This window comes from Apodemus sylvaticus, chromosome 3 (genome assembly GCF_947179515.1).
Source record: "Apodemus sylvaticus chromosome 3, mApoSyl1.1, whole genome shotgun sequence".
NCBI classification, from domain to species: Eukaryota; Metazoa; Chordata; class Mammalia; order Rodentia; family Muridae; genus Apodemus; species Apodemus sylvaticus.
The window spans coordinates 124,065,111-124,082,125 of record NC_067474.1 but is presented as its reverse complement, the minus strand read 5'-3'; the positions used below and the strand labels follow the sequence as shown (position 1 = coordinate 124,082,125).

Sequence of the window (17,015 nt, the reverse complement as noted above, 5' to 3'; positions counted from 1 at the left end):
AAAACTTTGATGTCTTTCGTTTCTGTAACTCCATCCATCCTGTTTACTTTTAAAGACAACATTGATATGTCAGTGTTTAGTTAATAAGATTATAGCTATATAAACTCTTGATGTATTTGTGATCATACTGGTTGATCACACTCATATGATAATGGCACATTTTCATGTTCGAATAGATCCTATGTTTTAGCAACACCCAAGACCATACAATGATTTACTGCTTGATACTTTTGTTTTGTTTTGTTTTTTTGTTTTTTTGAGACAGGGTTTCTCTGTGTAGCCCTGGCTGGCCTGGAACTCATTCTGTAGACCAGGCTGGCCTCGAACTCAGAAATCCGCCTGCCTCTGCCTCCCAGAGTGCTGGCATTACATGCGTGCGCCACCACTGCCCGGCTGCTGGATACTTTTATACGGGTGTTTTCTGCATTAAAGTGTAAACCATATAAATACTGAGACATGTACTCCTGAGCTTTAAGCTTCTGAATTTTTCAAATGAGATTTTATCTCAGCTAAAAAGAACCATAAAATCTAAAAACAAGACTAAAGCAGTCATGCATTGGAATTATATTTTTGATTCCTGATTTTGATTTTTTAATAGATAATTTAAAGGTTATCTTAGTTGTAGATCTGATGTTATTTTCCTCCCTCTTAAGAAATATAAGGTCTCCTTTAAACAAATAAACAAATAAACCTAACAGTCTGTATCAACAGTCCTGGAGTTATTATTTTTCATTAAATAATTTGCTTAGCTAAGTGGTCTCTCTAACTGAATTAAACCCATCTAATCCCACATACCTTCACTAGCTGGGCAGGAGATGTTCTGTGAGTGTTAATGAGGAGCTACATTATTTATCCAATATTGTCAAGGTCTTGATGTCCATATTTTGCAATCCATTCACATTGATTGTGTCTGTATTTGCTTTAGCTCAAGCCTGGGAGAACATGATGAGTGCCTCAAGCCAGAGCCCTAACCCTAACAATCCTGCTGAGTACTGTTCTACTATCCCTCCCTTGCAGCAAGCTCAGGCCTCAGGAGCCCTGAGCTCTCCACCTCCCACTGTGATGGTACCTGTGGGAGTTTTAAAGCACCCTGGAACAGAAGGTAGGGGATCATGTGCTGTTCTCTCCTTTTCTTCACCACGTTCCTCTGAAAGGTGCTGATATGGCTTTACAGTACCAATCTTTAAAACTCAACAGATTAGCCTCTGGGTGGCTATTAAAGTAGAAGACCAAGATGAGAGATATGTCAAGATTATATGTGGACAAGTAAAAAAATACTGTAGTGCCTGATATTTTGGAGGGACCTCTTAAAACATGCCCATTTCCCTCCAGCTTAAGAATGAACTAATTTCAGTGCTTATACCTGAGAGTTGTAGACTTTGAAACCATCCTGTAAGGTCCTATATTCATACTTAAATGTTCTTGGTAGGAGTTTGCCATGTGATAAAAATGAGCCTTCTTCCAGCTGACCAGTCCATTCTGGTAGTGCTTTCAGAAATAAACATTGCCATGTTCTCTTTTCATGATTAATTTGTCCATTATAAAAATATAAAATAGTACCTCATATATAGACCTTTAAATCCAGGACTTTAATTCTGATTATGTCATATGATAGGTTGTTATCTCAACTTTTGGGGGTTATCACTTCTTTATGGCTATGATAGTATCAGATGAAAGGCACACTGTAAATTTAGAAGAATATGAATTATAAAAATAACAATTATATATTTCCTTAAAATGACCTGATCAAGATGTTTCCCTTGATATTTCACTCTATCTTCATTAATTTGTGTCTGTTCACCTAGTAATACTCCTTTACCTTGTTAAGGTGCTCCTTCCCTTTGGACGATCAGATCTCTACTGAAATTATCATTCTTCCCCATCTCTCCTCTTTCAGATCATCCCTTAGATATAATCCTTATATTTTTGTGAGTTCGGGCTTTCTTAAAATGCTATTCTCTTTGCTTCATTTGTTATTTTTATTGTTCTTCCCTAGTCTCTTTGTTTTGACCGTTCAGACTGATTTCCAGTCTGGACTTAAGGACATTGTTTCATCAAATGCTATTTTCCAGCTTTCCCTGTCCCTTCACTAAAGTGCAAAGTAGCACCTGATCAGTTCTTTTCCCCTTCAGTTACATTTAGCCAAAGATCTGGTCAGTTTGCACCTCAATTCTTAGATGTCTGTGCTAAGTCTTCCTTGAGTATTCAGTGTTTCTTCAATATTCTTCAGGGCATCTTTGCCTTTCAGTAGCACCAAAACATATTTCCAAGTATTTAATTTCTGTGGACCTCATATTTTTAGGAACTGGGATTTATTTTGCTAGATCCCCCCCCCCACACACACACACACTATAAATCCATTTTCTAGGCATTTAAAACACTTTCTGTGGTTTCTATCAGCAATGCAGAACAGACTATGTGACATATTCATAGAGGTGTCTAAGAATTACTGTAATTTTTTAAAAGCAAAGCATTTTAAGCATTTGCCAATAGAAGTAAAAAATATTTAAAGAAGAGTTTTTGTTACTTACAACTGCTGTCATTCAGACACTGTATGTATGTACTTGTAAGATGCTAATAAATAGGAACCTCTTTGAACCTCTGGAACTGGTGACCTCTTCTTTGCCATTAGAAACACTATCAATGTCACATTGATGCCTGTTTTATTTTCCTGGTCCCTCAAGTGCCTCAGCCCAGAGAGCAGAGGAGAGTTTGGTTTGCTGATGGGATCTTACCCAATGGAGAAGTTGCTGATGCAGCCAAATTAACAATGAATGGAACTGCCTCTGCAGGAACTCTGGCTGTGTCACATGACCCAGTCAAGCCTGTAGCTACCAGTCCTCTACCAGCAGAGGTAAGAATAGGAGGGCGGCTAATAGTGATTACTACTTTGCTTAGCATAGTACTGTTTGTCTTCTCTCCTTTGTTAAATTGAATGTCTTCTGTGTGAAACCTTTTGTAAGAGTAACTTTGTGTCTGTGTCTAAGTAAAGGAAATATGGCAAAATTAGCTGCTCTTGTTTGTTCTGTATTTGAAAGTTCTTTTTAAGGGAAAGATTGTCAGGTAAACTCAGGCTGGTGCTATAGGTAGAAGCCCAGCTTAGAACATATCAAGATCGCTAGATATTGGTTTTGAAATTATGTTCCTGGGTTCTGTGTGACCTCAGAAATATTGTGGAAGAAAGGGTACAGTTGCCTGAAAATAACTAAGGGACATTGTTTTGTTTTTCTTCCAGCATCTCCAGTTGTTAACTTGTTGCTTCCATTTAAGATTAAAAAATGATGCCAAAGTTCAAATTAAGTTTGTAAGTTTTTTGTTTTTTTTTTCTGAATGGAAGGCTCACAATTTACCTTATGATACTAGCTCATAGTAGGGTTTCACTTTCATATCTGTAGAAGTCAGTTACAGTTTTGAAACTAGTGGAATTTTTTTTTCCTTAAACCTAATATTCAGTGCTGGAGAGATGGTTCAGCGTTAAGGGCCCTGGATGTTCTTCCAGAGGTCCTGAGTTCAATTCCCAGCAACCACATGGTGGCTGACAACCATCTGTAATGGGATCTGATGCCCTCTTCTGGTATGCAAGTGTACATGCAGATAGAGCACTTAGACTTTTTTTTTTTTTTTTAATCAAGATCTAATACTCAGAAACACAGAAAATACCAACTCCTTTTTATTTATTTGTTTGTCCTTTTTGAGGTTTAGAAGATTGATCCACGACCTTGTAAATGGTAGATTAAAATTTTTCTACCATTGAGCTATAAATCCAGCCCCTTTAAAATACTTACTCAGGAATGGGAGCATACTAAGTTGCAAGCTGGTCTTGATCTCATTCTTAGATGGATTCAATCCTTGAACATTCCATCCTCCTGCCTCAGCTTCCTGTGCCACAAGCCCTGGCTTTTTACTTTTTAATTAAAGGATAAGAGTTTGCATACATTTTTATAAAACCTTTTAGAACAGTTTTGTTGTTGTTGTTGTTGTTGTTTTTAATTTTCTGAGACAGGGTTTCTCTGTATAGCCCTGGCTGTCCTGGAACTCACTCTGTAGACCAGGCTGGCCTCGAACTCAGAAATTCACCTGCCTCTGCCTCTCAAGTGCTGGGATTAAAGGCATGCACCACTACTGCCCAGCTTAGAACAGTTTTCAATTCATGGCAAATTGGAAAAAAATACTAAGTTGGGCATAGTGATGGACATCTTTAATTCCAGCATTTGGGAAGCAGAGTCAAGACCAGCCTGGTCAACATGGTGTGTTTCAGGACACCCAGGGCTGCATACTAAGACTATGCCTCAAAGCAAAACAAAATACCCAAACAAACAAAAAAAGAAGACAGAGGTTTCTCACATCCCCCTGCCCTCATACATATCTGCTGCCCATCATTATCAGTGTCTTCCCAGAATGAAGCAGTTGGTGAGCCTGTATCATGATCATCCAGAGATCACAGCTCACATTATTGGATAAAATTTGTACTTATAAGGTTTCCAGAAATTGTTATTGTTTAAATGTATGTTTAGAAATATTTGTTCAAATATTTATCTCCATATTATTTGTGGACTTTGTAGTGATTGTAATTGCATGTTGTTAAGATTAACTTTACGGAGACTGGGGCTGTAGCACGTTGGTAAAGTGCTTGCCCTGAATGCACAAAGCCCTGGGTTCAATTCCCACCACCACATAAACTGAGCGTGATATGAATGTCTGTAATCGAGGTAGGAGAATCAGGAATTAAAGTCATTCTTAGCTATGTAGTGAGTTTGAGGACAGCCTGGGCTAGAGATCCAATTTCAGGAATTCAAGGGGCACCTGGTGTGGTGGTCCACACCTTTAATCCCAGCACTTGGGGAGGGAGAGGCAGGTGACCTTTATGAGTTTGAGGCCAGCCTGGTCTATATAGTAAATTTCAAAACAGCCAAGTCTACATAGTGTCTTTAATTAAAAAAAAAAAAAAAAAGAATAAATTCCAAGTGTTTACCCAAATAGTTACTTACTTTACTAGAGTCTTGCATGCACTCTAATGTTCAATGGTTTGCTTGTCCTAGGCTGATATTTCTCCATTCTCTGGGAGCATTACTCAGGTTGGAAGTCCTGTTGGAAGTTCAATGAACCTTATTCCTGAGGACGGCCTTCCTCCCATTCTCATCTCCACTGGTGTGAAAGGAGGTATGTGGACTTCAGTGTTTGGGCAGAATAGTTAGTACACACCACACATTGCCTTCTGTTTAAGGAAAGGATGATCAGTGACAGCCATCCTTCTGTCTGACAACAAATACAGCTTCCCCAGTGCCGGGAAAACATGCCTGTGACTATGCTGGTGTAGCTCTTTATGGTTTTTGGTATAATGACATTTTTAGTCTCTGGAAAGATATTTCAAAATTTACCAAGCTCTCAAGAGTTTCTTGTGGTTCTAGAGTCAGCCAGGTGCACTCAGGATGCTAATTTACCTTTCCTTTTGAAGTATGATAATACCTTCAGGAGGGTGTGTCAGGAGGACTTAAGCAGCACTTTTGCTCTTAAAAGTATCTTTTAGCTGGATATGATAGCATGGGCTTGTATTATGTTTTAATTAAATAGATATACAAACGTATTTGTTTTTTCTTGGTAGAAGGTGGTATAAGCAACTGAATTTAACATACAAGCTTTATCGAAAGAGAACCTGGTATCTGATGTACTTTATTAATAAAATAAACCATTATAATTCCTTATTAAGCTAAAATTTATTAAAACAACCCAAATTTGTGGTTACAGAGCAACTTTCTTAATGAAAATACATTGTAGGGAGCCGTGGTAAAGGAGCACAGATGTGGCACGTGAGCCAGCTGGGACAGCGGTCTCTGATGCATGCCATCCTCATCCAGTCAGTCCATCTCCAGAGATGAAGTAGTAATCCTAGTGTCATTTCTCCTTCATTTTAGCCTTTTCCCTGGTCCCTGAAACCAGTTACCTTTAGAACATAGACGCTACCACAAATAGAAATATTTAATGAACTGCCAGTATAAATTGCTTACTTTATGTGGTTGAGTATTTTGCCTGCATGAATTTGTGTGTACCACCTGCATGCCTGGTAGCCACAGAGGCAAAAAGAGGGTCTCCTGGAAGTATATTGTGAACAGTTGTGAGCCACCATGTAGATGCTGAGAACTGAACCCAGGTCTTCTGCAAGAGCAGCACGTGCACCTGAACTCTGAGCCATCTCTCCAGGAAAATGTATCTGAACATGCACAGTTCCTTATAACCCTCTTTCAGTCCTCTTGACATTTCACTTCTAACACCTTTCCTGTCATTTACAGTTTATTTTTTATACTTGTATGTTTTTTCTTTAGCTATGGAGTAATGAACTTTATAGATGGCAAAATACTCATCCTTTTTGAACTATCTAAGTAAAATCTGGTCTGTTTGTTTGTTTGTTTGTTTTTGTTTTGCTTTTTGGATTTGGTTTTTTTCGAGACAGGGTTTCTCTGTATAGCCCTGGCTGTCCTGGAACTCACTCTGTAGACCAGGCTGGCCTCGAACTCAGAAATCCACCTGCCTCTGTCTCCCAAGTGCTGGGATTACAGGCGTGTCCCACCACCGCCTGGCTTGGTCTATTTTTAAAAACAAGCTACTTACACTTATTTAACTATCATTGTGGGCATTAAATCAGATTATATACCCTTATGTCTTTAGCAAGAAACTGGCAACAATTAAGTTGGTATTAATTATTACTTTCTTTTTTCTCTGAAAGACTTGTGTATGTTGGACTTCAAAGCTGCTTAGCCTTTCAGTTGTCTCTCAGTCTTTTCCTAGAATACCTGCAGAGTAACACTTTGCTTTTTTTCTCTATTCTGTTATTCTTTGTGTCTGTATAAGCACTTTTATCATTTGTTGTAGATGAGAAAAGTAAGTCTGATAGTTTCACCTAGACCATGAAGTCATTAGGTCTTGATCAGTGTTTCTAAATGCTGCTTCTTCCTTGGGGCTCATCCTGTGAACATTGGTGTGCTGCACCATCAGAGGCCGCTGGCTCAGTGCTCTGCGGTTGTCACCCCTCTGCTCTTTTTTTTTTTCTTTTTTTTTTTAAAGATTTATTTATTTATTTAAGTGAGTACACTGTAGCTGTCTTCAGATGCACCAGAAGAAGGCATCAGATCTCATTACGGATGGTTGTAATGTGGTTTCTGGGATTTGAACTCAGGACCTTCGGGAGAGCAGTCAGTGCTCTTAACTGCTGAGCCATCTCTCCAGCCACCCCTCTGCTCTTTTATCAGGACTCCCTACAACACATTTTGTTAAGAAGGTTGCTGTGTAAGTGAAAATATTTGGGTTATTTTTGAGACAGGGTCTCACTGTGTAGCCTTGACTGTCCTGAAACTCACCATGTAGAGCAAGCTGTCCTTGAACTCAGAGATCCATCTGCCTTCATCCTCTGGTCTGCTTGGATTAAAGGTGTGTGTTGGTTGTACTCCCACCCCCCACCCCACCCCGGCTGGGGAGGTGAACCATGGGAGTTGTTTAACTGTGCTTATCCCAGGCAGCTGGCGATGCTCAGTTTCAGGGACGGTGGGAAAGCGCAGTCTGAGATGTGTGAGCTGGTACTCCATGGCTTCCAGGCCTCCAGTTGCAGCTGGAGAACCACTCAGAGAAGTCAGGAACAAAGTGTCGGGGGTCCACAGGCCCATGAAGGGGATGGGCCAGGGGGTTCCCAAACTCCTGGACATCTAGGTGTCACTGAGTCTCTAAGGAGATGAGGAGTTGGAGTTGGGGACCCTGATGACTGGAGACAGCATCTAGCCCAGGGCTGGGGGAGAGGGGAGCTCACACTTAGCTCAGTGGTGATTTCCCTTAGTTTGGCTGCGGTTGTGGCTGGAAGCAGAGAGAGAGAGAGGCCTCCTTCAGGAGACTTAAGCTGTCCATGCTCCCTACAGCGATTCTTAAGGAAAGAGACAGCCCATGGCTCTAAACTGTTTATTGACTGTTCATTGTGGAAAATGGATGCATTCTGTACTGTACCAACTTCTCAGGACAGACCCAAGATTCAGTACCATTTGCAGGGAGGGATGTCTGGAAAGGGAATCTTATTGGCTAAACCCCCCAGGGCTTCTAGGTACCTAATTAGCATAGAAAACTCTGTCCTGGGCCTATATGGCCACAGGTCATGTTTCCTTATGTGAGGAGTCTGGCATGTGTTCCAGGCCAGGAATTTGGCAGGAATCAGGGAGGGCCTACTGTTTTAGGTGTGTGCCCACGGAGTCTCCAGGTCTACCTTAGCAAGCTTCCTGGCCTGGTGTTACCTTCCCACGAGTATGTATCACCACACCCAGATATTTTAATAAGTCATAGTTTAATAAAGAATTGTAATAGTTTATTATTAAAAGAAGTCATATTGCTTGGCTCTGTTTTGATAATACAATCTCTTCACTAGAATTTTGCAGTTTTTTTATTTTACTAGGATAACTTATTTTAAAAAATTAAATCACTTCATATTTTTCTTTCAAATATATTTCCATTGAAAGGAAAGTCAAAAAATCAATTTTTATTTCTTTTGATCAGTGAAAAGTGATATCTTTTCATCATGGCTATCCTTTTATGATATACTTTATGAGAACAGCACTGACTTTTCAATTTTTAATTCCTTTACCTTATTTTTTTAAGTTCGAATCTCTGATTATTGATCATGATTTTGACTTTATACTGAGATGAACACCATTGAGAAGGAAGTGGACAAGTAGTCCAGCATGTGCTTGCAGAATTAGGAGAGGAGTGAGTACATTGGATCTCTGAGCTTCTAGTCTCAAGTGTGGCTTACTAATGATTTCAGTGACCTGTGTGGTAAGTTCTCAGATTTAGAGAAATTATTTCAAGAAAACAGTTACTTATATTTTTCTTGCGCATTAAAAGAGTCTCATGCTTCATAAGGGTCAAAAAATTAAGTAGAATAAAAATATAAGCCGGGCGGTGGTGGCGCACACCTGTAATCCCAGCACTCTGGGAGGCAGAGGCAGGCGGATTTCTGAGTTGGAGGCCAGCCTGGTCTACAGAGTGAGTTCCAGGACAGCCAGAGCTACACAGAGAAACCCTGTCTCGATAAAACCAAATCCAATATATACATATATATATATATGTATATATATATATAAAATAAAAAGTCAGTGTCCCTCTATCTCAATTTCTTGACATCTTTTCCATAGGAATTCCTAGTATTAATGTATTTTTGATTATTTTAAATGTTGGTCTTAAAAAGTTTGTTCTGTGACATTTTTGTTAAAATAGTTGAACATTTTTGTTAAATAAAGAAGTAGAGCAGATATGAAACAAAACATTTTGGAGGAAGGTTTAGATATAGGACAGCCTTATTTTCATTTCAACCAGGGTAACATGCGGGGAGACAGTGGGTACAAACCGCAACCTATGTCATCCTAGTTATAAATCAAATGCTTGTCTCTTTTGTGTGACTAATCATCCCACTCTCCAGCAGATTTCTTTCTCAGTTTGCCCCTTTCACCAATCCATTACAATGGTGTCTTCTCTTACAGATTATGCTGTGGAAGAGAAACCATCACAGATTTCAGTCATGCAGCAGCTGGAGGACGGTGGCCCTGACCCACTTGTATTTGTTTTAAATGCAAATTTATTATCAATGGTTAAAATTGTAAATTGTAAGTTAGAATTTTTAATTAAAAACAATTTAAACACATACTTTTTAGAGCCTTTATAATCTTCACACAAAGATATTTTAATATATAATCACATTCTACTGGCAACAGTTCTAAAAAGTTGGTTCATGTAAAATGGACAGCTGTGAGGCTGGATGAATCTCCTACCTTCAGGCAGAGAGATGAGGCAGGTGACTTCTCCGTGGAGGAAAGTCAAATAAGGCGGCAGTGATGTGGGTTAAGTTCTTCTTGAGATGGGTGTGTTAAGTCACAACTCATGACTAGAATAATTGTGAGTGAGTTACCCAGGGGAGTAAACAGTTCATAGTGAATTTTTTTTAAAATTTATTTTATGTATAGGAGTACACTGTCACTGCCTTCAGACACCAGAAGAGGGCATCGGATCCCATTACAGATGGTTGTGAGCCACCATGTGGTTGCTGGGAATTGAACTCAGAACCTCTGGAAGATTTGTCGGTACTCTTAACCACTGAGCCATCTCTCCAGCCTTCATAGTGAATCTTAAGATCCAAAAGCTTTAATCATCTTATGTGCAGAATCTTATGTGGGGAAAAATGTTAACTATATAATATATACTCAAGCTGTGATACTTACTAAATTATCAGAAGAGATTTGAATTCTTGGTGCTGGAAATATGGGCATCAGTGTAAGAAAGAAGACAATAACTTAAATCTTGATTCTTTCTGACAAGTATTAGAAAGTAAGGACTACATTTATCCTCGAAGAGGCAGTTTCAGGGAATGTCCTCCAGTCTCCACTGTGTGCTTGTTTTATGTTGACCTTAAAGACTAGAAACACTTCTGCACTTCCTTAGAAATTCTCCATTGATGAGATGGAGGTTTCTACCTCCGTCATTAATTATACCTTTATATTTTTGGCCTATTGTTAATGTCATCACTTTTCATTCCAAATTAAGTACTGGTTTGTTTGAAATTTCAGTTTACCACATCCAGTTATAAGTTTAAATTAGAAATTAGCTAACTTCTCCTTTTGAGGACAGAAGCCATCCAGTGCTTTTACCTAGTACAGTATCTTGCCCACAGAAGTGACCCATTAAATGCTTATGGAACAAAAAAGAAAGAAATTAGCTAGACTACAGTATCTGAAGCACCTTAAAACAGTGAGTTAACTGGAGGGCTGGGCGCTGTCACAGCTGGTGAAGTGTTGCTGTGCGGGCATCAGAGCCTGCATTGATCCCAGCACCCAGATTAAAAACAAACAAACAAACAAAAATGAAGAGGAGGAATAAGAAGAGACCAGGGAACCAGCATGTGTTTGTAATCCCAACACTGAAGAAACCGCTATGGGAATCTCTGGGTGACGGATCGTCCACTGCACCCAGACTGCCACGCTCTATGTTCACTGGCAGAACCTCTCTCACACATGAAGTGGAGGACAACTGAAGGCACACGGCACCTGGGCCATGGACATGCGTCTATAAGCATGCGTAAATAGGACTGGGCACTTCCTACAAAAAGAAAAGGATCTTTCATTAGTTTTGATACACATAGTGGTATATTATTCATTATTTTATCTGAATTACAAAGGATTGTAATTACACTAGCTAGTACATAAAAATGTATTTTCTTTTGGCCACAACCTGAACTCAAAGCTAAAATACTGGGTTTTATTCTTTTTGTTCCTAGTCTTACATAAATAATGGTAAAGTGAGTTTTGTGTACAGGTGTGATGTGCATGTAGGTGAACATGCCCATGCGTGTGCCTATGGACGGCCGAGGTCAGCGTAAGATCTCTTTGTGTATTGCTGACTACCTATTCTTTTGAGAGATAGATAGACAGACAGAAGGCCCCCCCACTAAACCTGGAGCTTACTAATCATCTACACAGGCTCGGCTCACCAGTGACCCCTGGATCGCCCTGTACTGAGGTTACAGGCAGGTGCTGTCATGGCCAGCTCTTTGTGTAAGAGGATCTGAACTCAGGTCCTCAAGCCTGTGTAGCAAGAGCTTTACTCACAGAGCTGTCTTCTCAGCTCCCAGGAAAAGTGATTTTTTTTTTTAAATAGTAACATGGAAGACTCTATCTTTTAAGTCTTAAATATATTTTCAGTTTTTGTTACTTCTTTTAACTTCCTTCCAATTAGTTTCCTAAATATTGAGAAAAAAACAAAGTCATTGCCATATTTTATTTTCTACAATGATTCTTTGTTCATGTAGTGGCCATTTAAAATTTAAAGTTGAATTATATAGCTTACATGATCTTTCTTTTTCTTTTCTTTTCTTTTTGTTTCTTTTGCTGTAATGTAACATTTCTTTGTATTCTTTTGTGCTCACTTATTAAGAAGAATGTATTTTTACTTCCCCTTTAGATGTGAACAGGAAATGCTGGTGTTTTACAACCAAAGGAATGCATGCTGTGGGTCAATCTGAGATAGTAATTTTGCTACAGTGTCTACCAGATGAGAAATGTTTGCCCAAGGACATCTTTAATCACTTTGTGCAACTTTACCGGGATGCACTGGCAGGTAGGAATGCTTTATAACTTTGCGCCATTGTAAATGATAAAAATTTGAACTCAGTTATAAAACAATCCTGTTAGATTTGGAAACATGACATTGATCTTTTATATTTTCTTATAGTGCTAGGAATTGAGCACAGGTCGTTATTTGTGCTAGGCAAGCACTCTACCATTGAATTATATCAGAGGCAAGTTAGAACTTTCCATAGTTGGAAAAATTACATATTTTATTACTTTCCGTGATTCTCTTTATTTTACAAAGGATAGACTCAAAATTATAAGAGAATCCATTGATCTTGGGGTAAGAATGTTATTTGGAGTTACCAAGGGTCGTAGCATTGGACTCTAGTAAAGGGAAGCATAAGCATGAGTCATTACCATATCCCCTTGCTGGCTGCTGCTGTCAGCAGAGAGAGCTGGTCCACCCCGGCATCCACCCCATTGATGAACTTCTGGAGTCTGGGGAAGGGCCTGTCTTGCAGAACCAAAGCTGCAGGATCTCCATGACACAGGGCAACAACAGGATATCCGAAAGGAGTCTGGGTGAAGATCCAGTATTGATGGTGTAGCAGAAGCTAGAGGCCTCCAACCAGACCAATGACTCATTGCAAGTAAAGCTGTTTGGGCAAAAGAGTATACTGAGCTTCCATGCAGGATGTTGGGGCAGAGAGAGGTGGATTTCTGGGAGGATTGCTGGCCACCTTAGACCAATTAGCCACAGTAAAAGAGCTTGTCTCAAAAACATAAAGAAGATTGGCTCTTGAGGAATGACATCCAAGGTTGACTTCTGGCCTCCACACACATATGCACACATGTGTAAATACACACACACAAAATGAAATTTTTGCAAATTTGGGTTTTTCACAGGAAAAGATTGGGAATTTCTGTTTGGTTGTGTCTTGCACAGTTTGGGGTAATAATAATTATTTAAAATGTGATTGGTTTCTTGATAGAAAATAATGAACTTTTTGTTTTAGGGAATGTTGTGAGCAGCTTGGGACATTCTTTCTTCAGTCAAAGTTTCTTGGGCAGTAAAGAACACGGTGGGTTCTTGTATGTGACATCTACCTACCAGTCACTGCAAGACCTGGTGCTTCCAACCCCTCCTTACCTGTTTGGGATTCTCATCCAGAAATGGGAAACCCCTTGGGCCAAAGTGTTTCCCATTCGACTCATGTTAAGACTTGGAGCTGAATATCGACGTAAGTACAGAGGTCTTTAAGGGATATAGCCAGGACATGTAACTAAATAAAACATTAAATATTTTGATCCCCATCAGGTGATATAATTCAATAAGGAATAACCTTTTGAAAACAGGTATACAAAATATGACCAGTGTCTGAATGTACTTGGCTATAATGGAAAGAGGGAGAATACCAAATGAGGATGTTCATTGTATTTCTTCTTTGGCAAATTAATTTTTTATGGTTCACTGATAGAAACATTGTATTTAAAACAATTATTTTGAAAAGGTGTCATTTTTATAGTCTGTACTCATTTGTTATTACTTGGTTAGAAACATAAAAAAATTATTTTTGTTTGACTCCATCTGATAATGGAAACTAGTATTGCAATGACTCTGATGGGTCTTTTCTGTTCATGATTGTAGCAGTACAACTGTGTGTGTGTGTGTGTGTGTGTCCTTGCCTGCCTGTTTGTATGTATGTTTCTATGTGTGTGTGCTTTTTTTTAAGACATTAAAGATAAATTTAAGCTTTAAGTTTTATATCTTAAGTCTAAGAATAAGAACCCTTGAGTATGGTCATCAGCTCCACCATTTACTAGTTCTGTAAGTTTAGGAAAGTAATTTAAGTTTTCTGATCATTTGCATCTCAAATTGTCAGGGTTTTGTTTTGTTTTATAAACTGGTGATCAAAATTCTTGCCTCATGTTACACTATATTGTTATAGGAATAAAGTAAAACAATAAATGAAACATTAATATATAAACCAGAAAATAATTATATGTTCTCAACAGGTCTCCTTTTGTACTAGTTTACTTTTTGTTACTGTGATAAATACCACAACCAAATGCAACTTGCAGAGAATATTTCAGCTTATAGGTTTGCAGTCCACCATTAGGGAATCCAGGATAGGAGCTCAAGGCAAGAACCCGGAGGTAGTGACTGAAGCAGAGACTATAGGAGAATACTACTTAATGCTTGCTCCCAGGCTCACTTCAGCTGCCTTTCTTTTACAGCCCAGGCTCACCTGCCTGGGAATGGCACTTCCCTCAGTGACCTGGGCCCTCCTATATCAATTTGCAGTCAAGAAAATGCCACTACACATATGTTCACAGACCAGTCTCATGGAGACAGTTCTTCAGTTGAGGTTCCCTCTTCCCAAGTATGTAAAGTTGACAACTAAGATTAGCCATAACACCTATTTTTTATCTATGTGTTATTCATTGATTATGAATTTGATCAAGGGGCCCTGGAGAGATAGCTCACCATTTAAGAGTACTTCTTGTCTTGTAGAAGACCAGCTTCAGTTCCCACCACCCACATGATGGCTTAAATACACGCACCTCCAGTTCCAGGGGATTCAATGCCCTCATCTGATCTATGGAGCTACCAGGCACACATGTGTACACGGACATACATGTAGGCACAGCATTCATACACATAAAAATAAAATAAATAAATCTAAACAAATTAAAAGAAAAAATAATTTAACCAAGGGCTGGACATGGTAATTTACATCTCCAGTCCTGGTAAAGATATGGTAGAGGCAGGGGTCTTTGTGAGTTCAAGGCCAGTCTGTTCAATATAGCTCATTCTAGGCCACCAGAGTTAGTAATGAAACACTGTCTCAAAAAAACAAAAATAAGCTGGGGGAAGGTATCACTGGCTTTTAATCCAGCACTCAGGAGACAAAGGCAAGTGGATCTTTGTGAGTTCAAGGCCAGCTTGGTCTACAGAGTGAGACCTGTCTTCAAAAAGCAACAAACAAACAAACAAACAAACAAAAAACCATTTAATTAAAGCCTATGAGGTCTTTTGAATCCTGAAAATTTAGAAATGTCTCAGATAATGATTATAGAATCTTTGGAATATATTTAAAGAAACAATTTAGGATTAAAGTGATATGCTGTGTTGCAAACCCATGCTTATTGTTAAATTAATTGGGAGCTCTAATGTGATCTTAATCATTTTGTAAATGTTTTGATTATTTGTTTGTTTGTTTGTTTGTTTATATCTGCTCTGGTGTTTTTGCCTGCATGTGTGTCAGTGTGAGGGTGTCAGATCTTGGCGTTACAGTTGTGAACTGCCATGTGGGTGCTGGGAATTGAACCTTAGCCCTCTGGAAGAACAGTCAGTGAACCGTTGAGCCATCTCTCCAGTCCTGGTGATTCTGATCTTGATCCAGAGTGAAAGAGTTGGTTAAAAACACTTCTTAGGTGAAGATGGAACTCTAAAGATAAATGAACAGCAGAAAGAAACGGGATTGCTTACAGAGAAAGCAACATGTTTCTTTGTCATGTACTGTCATTTCAAATAGGAAAACTTAGTCAGTGAGCCAGCCAGGAGTGTCACCTTGGTGTCTGGCCTTTCTTTTTTCTTTTTTTAAGATTTATTGCCGGGTGGTGGTGGCGCAGGCCTTTAATCCCAGCACTCAAGGAGGCAGTGGCAGGTGGATTTCTGAGTTCAAGGCCAGCCTGGTCTACAGAGTTGAGTTCCAGGACAGCCAGGGCTATACAGAAAAACCTTGTCGAGAATAAACCCCCCCCAAAAAAAAAAAAAGATTTATTTATTTTATATAGATAAGTACACCCAGATACACCAGAAGAGGGCATCAGATCCCATTACAGATGGTTGTGAGCCACCATGTGACTGCTGGAAATTGAACTCAGGACCTCTGGAAGAGCAGTCAGTGCTCTTAACTTCTGAGCCATCTCTCCATGGCCTTTCTAAGGAGTATCTTGACTTTTTGAGTACAAGGGGCTTAGGGAAAAATTTGGTTTTCTGGGTCATACCAATCAGGCTGCTTCATAGGACCTGGTGAGTCACCTTGAAATCGGATCAGAAGACTTTTCTGGTTATCAGAAGAGTAACTGCCTCAGGAATTGTCTGTTACCATACTAAGTGCTTTTTGAGCCCAAGATCTGAAATGTCATAATGAGCCATTACACTTATATTTAAAATTTTTGTAACAATGGTGTCTCTTCCTAGAAATTTAAGCTGCCGAGTTTAATTCTGATAATTTCTCATTTTTTTAGTTTACCCCTGTCCACTGTTCAGTGTCAGATTTCGGAAGCCATTGTTTGGAGAGACTGGGCATACCATCATGAATCTTCTAGCAGTAAGTTGGGAATGTTCCTTTTATCTTTCTTGTGCTTATACAGGAGAAAGGAGAGAGAGCTTTCATTAATTTGTTGACAGCTGTGCCCCTGCTGCTTCAGGCAGGTGAAGGTTTATGCTGGAGGAGAACAGAACATATATCTGCTTTTAAAGACAGACAGAGCTCTCGAATGAAGTAGTACAGGATTCCAACCCTGATTGTACTTTCTAGGTAATGGCCTTGGAAAATTCTTGTAAGGACTAGAACACTGTATAAATAAAGACCTAGCATTTTATCTTGTTTTCATTGTAAGAATGGCATCTGCCATCTCTATATAGTTCACTACTGAGCCAAAAATTAATCTAATTTATGCTCAAATAAGTGCCAGTAAGGCTTCTTTCTTCTCCTCATGGATCTGTGTACAGACCAGGAGTTACATTTTCTTCCCATCTGTTGATCTCTCACATGTCTTTGCTGTATGTGTGCAGGATGAATGTTTTGGACAAAATTTTGGTCAATTAAAGTTTCTGCTACATATTTCACTAAGATGAATCTTAGATATTTAGAGTGTTCATGAAACTTCCTATACCACCTCCCAGAACTGATA

The 17,015-nt window shown here is 39.1% G+C and overlaps 1 protein-coding gene across 3 annotated transcripts in view; it reads left to right on the top strand.

Moving 5' to 3' along the window:
• Positions 1-17,015, top strand: part of Zfyve9 (zinc finger FYVE-type containing 9) — a 158,827-nt gene that overhangs the window by 77,778 nt on the left and 64,034 nt on the right. For all 3 annotated transcript variants that reach the window (XM_052176972.1, XM_052176970.1, XM_052176971.1), the window contains 7 exons: positions 926-1,102; positions 2,685-2,854; positions 5,040-5,160; positions 9,510-9,632; positions 11,980-12,135; positions 13,106-13,330; positions 16,347-16,429. In XM_052176972.1, coding sequence (XP_052032932.1) covers positions 926-1,102; positions 2,685-2,854; positions 5,040-5,160; positions 9,510-9,632; positions 11,980-12,135; positions 13,106-13,330; positions 16,347-16,429 — 1,055 coding nt within the window. The remainder of the gene's footprint in view (positions 1-925; positions 1,103-2,684; positions 2,855-5,039; positions 5,161-9,509; positions 9,633-11,979; positions 12,136-13,105; positions 13,331-16,346; positions 16,430-17,015) is intronic.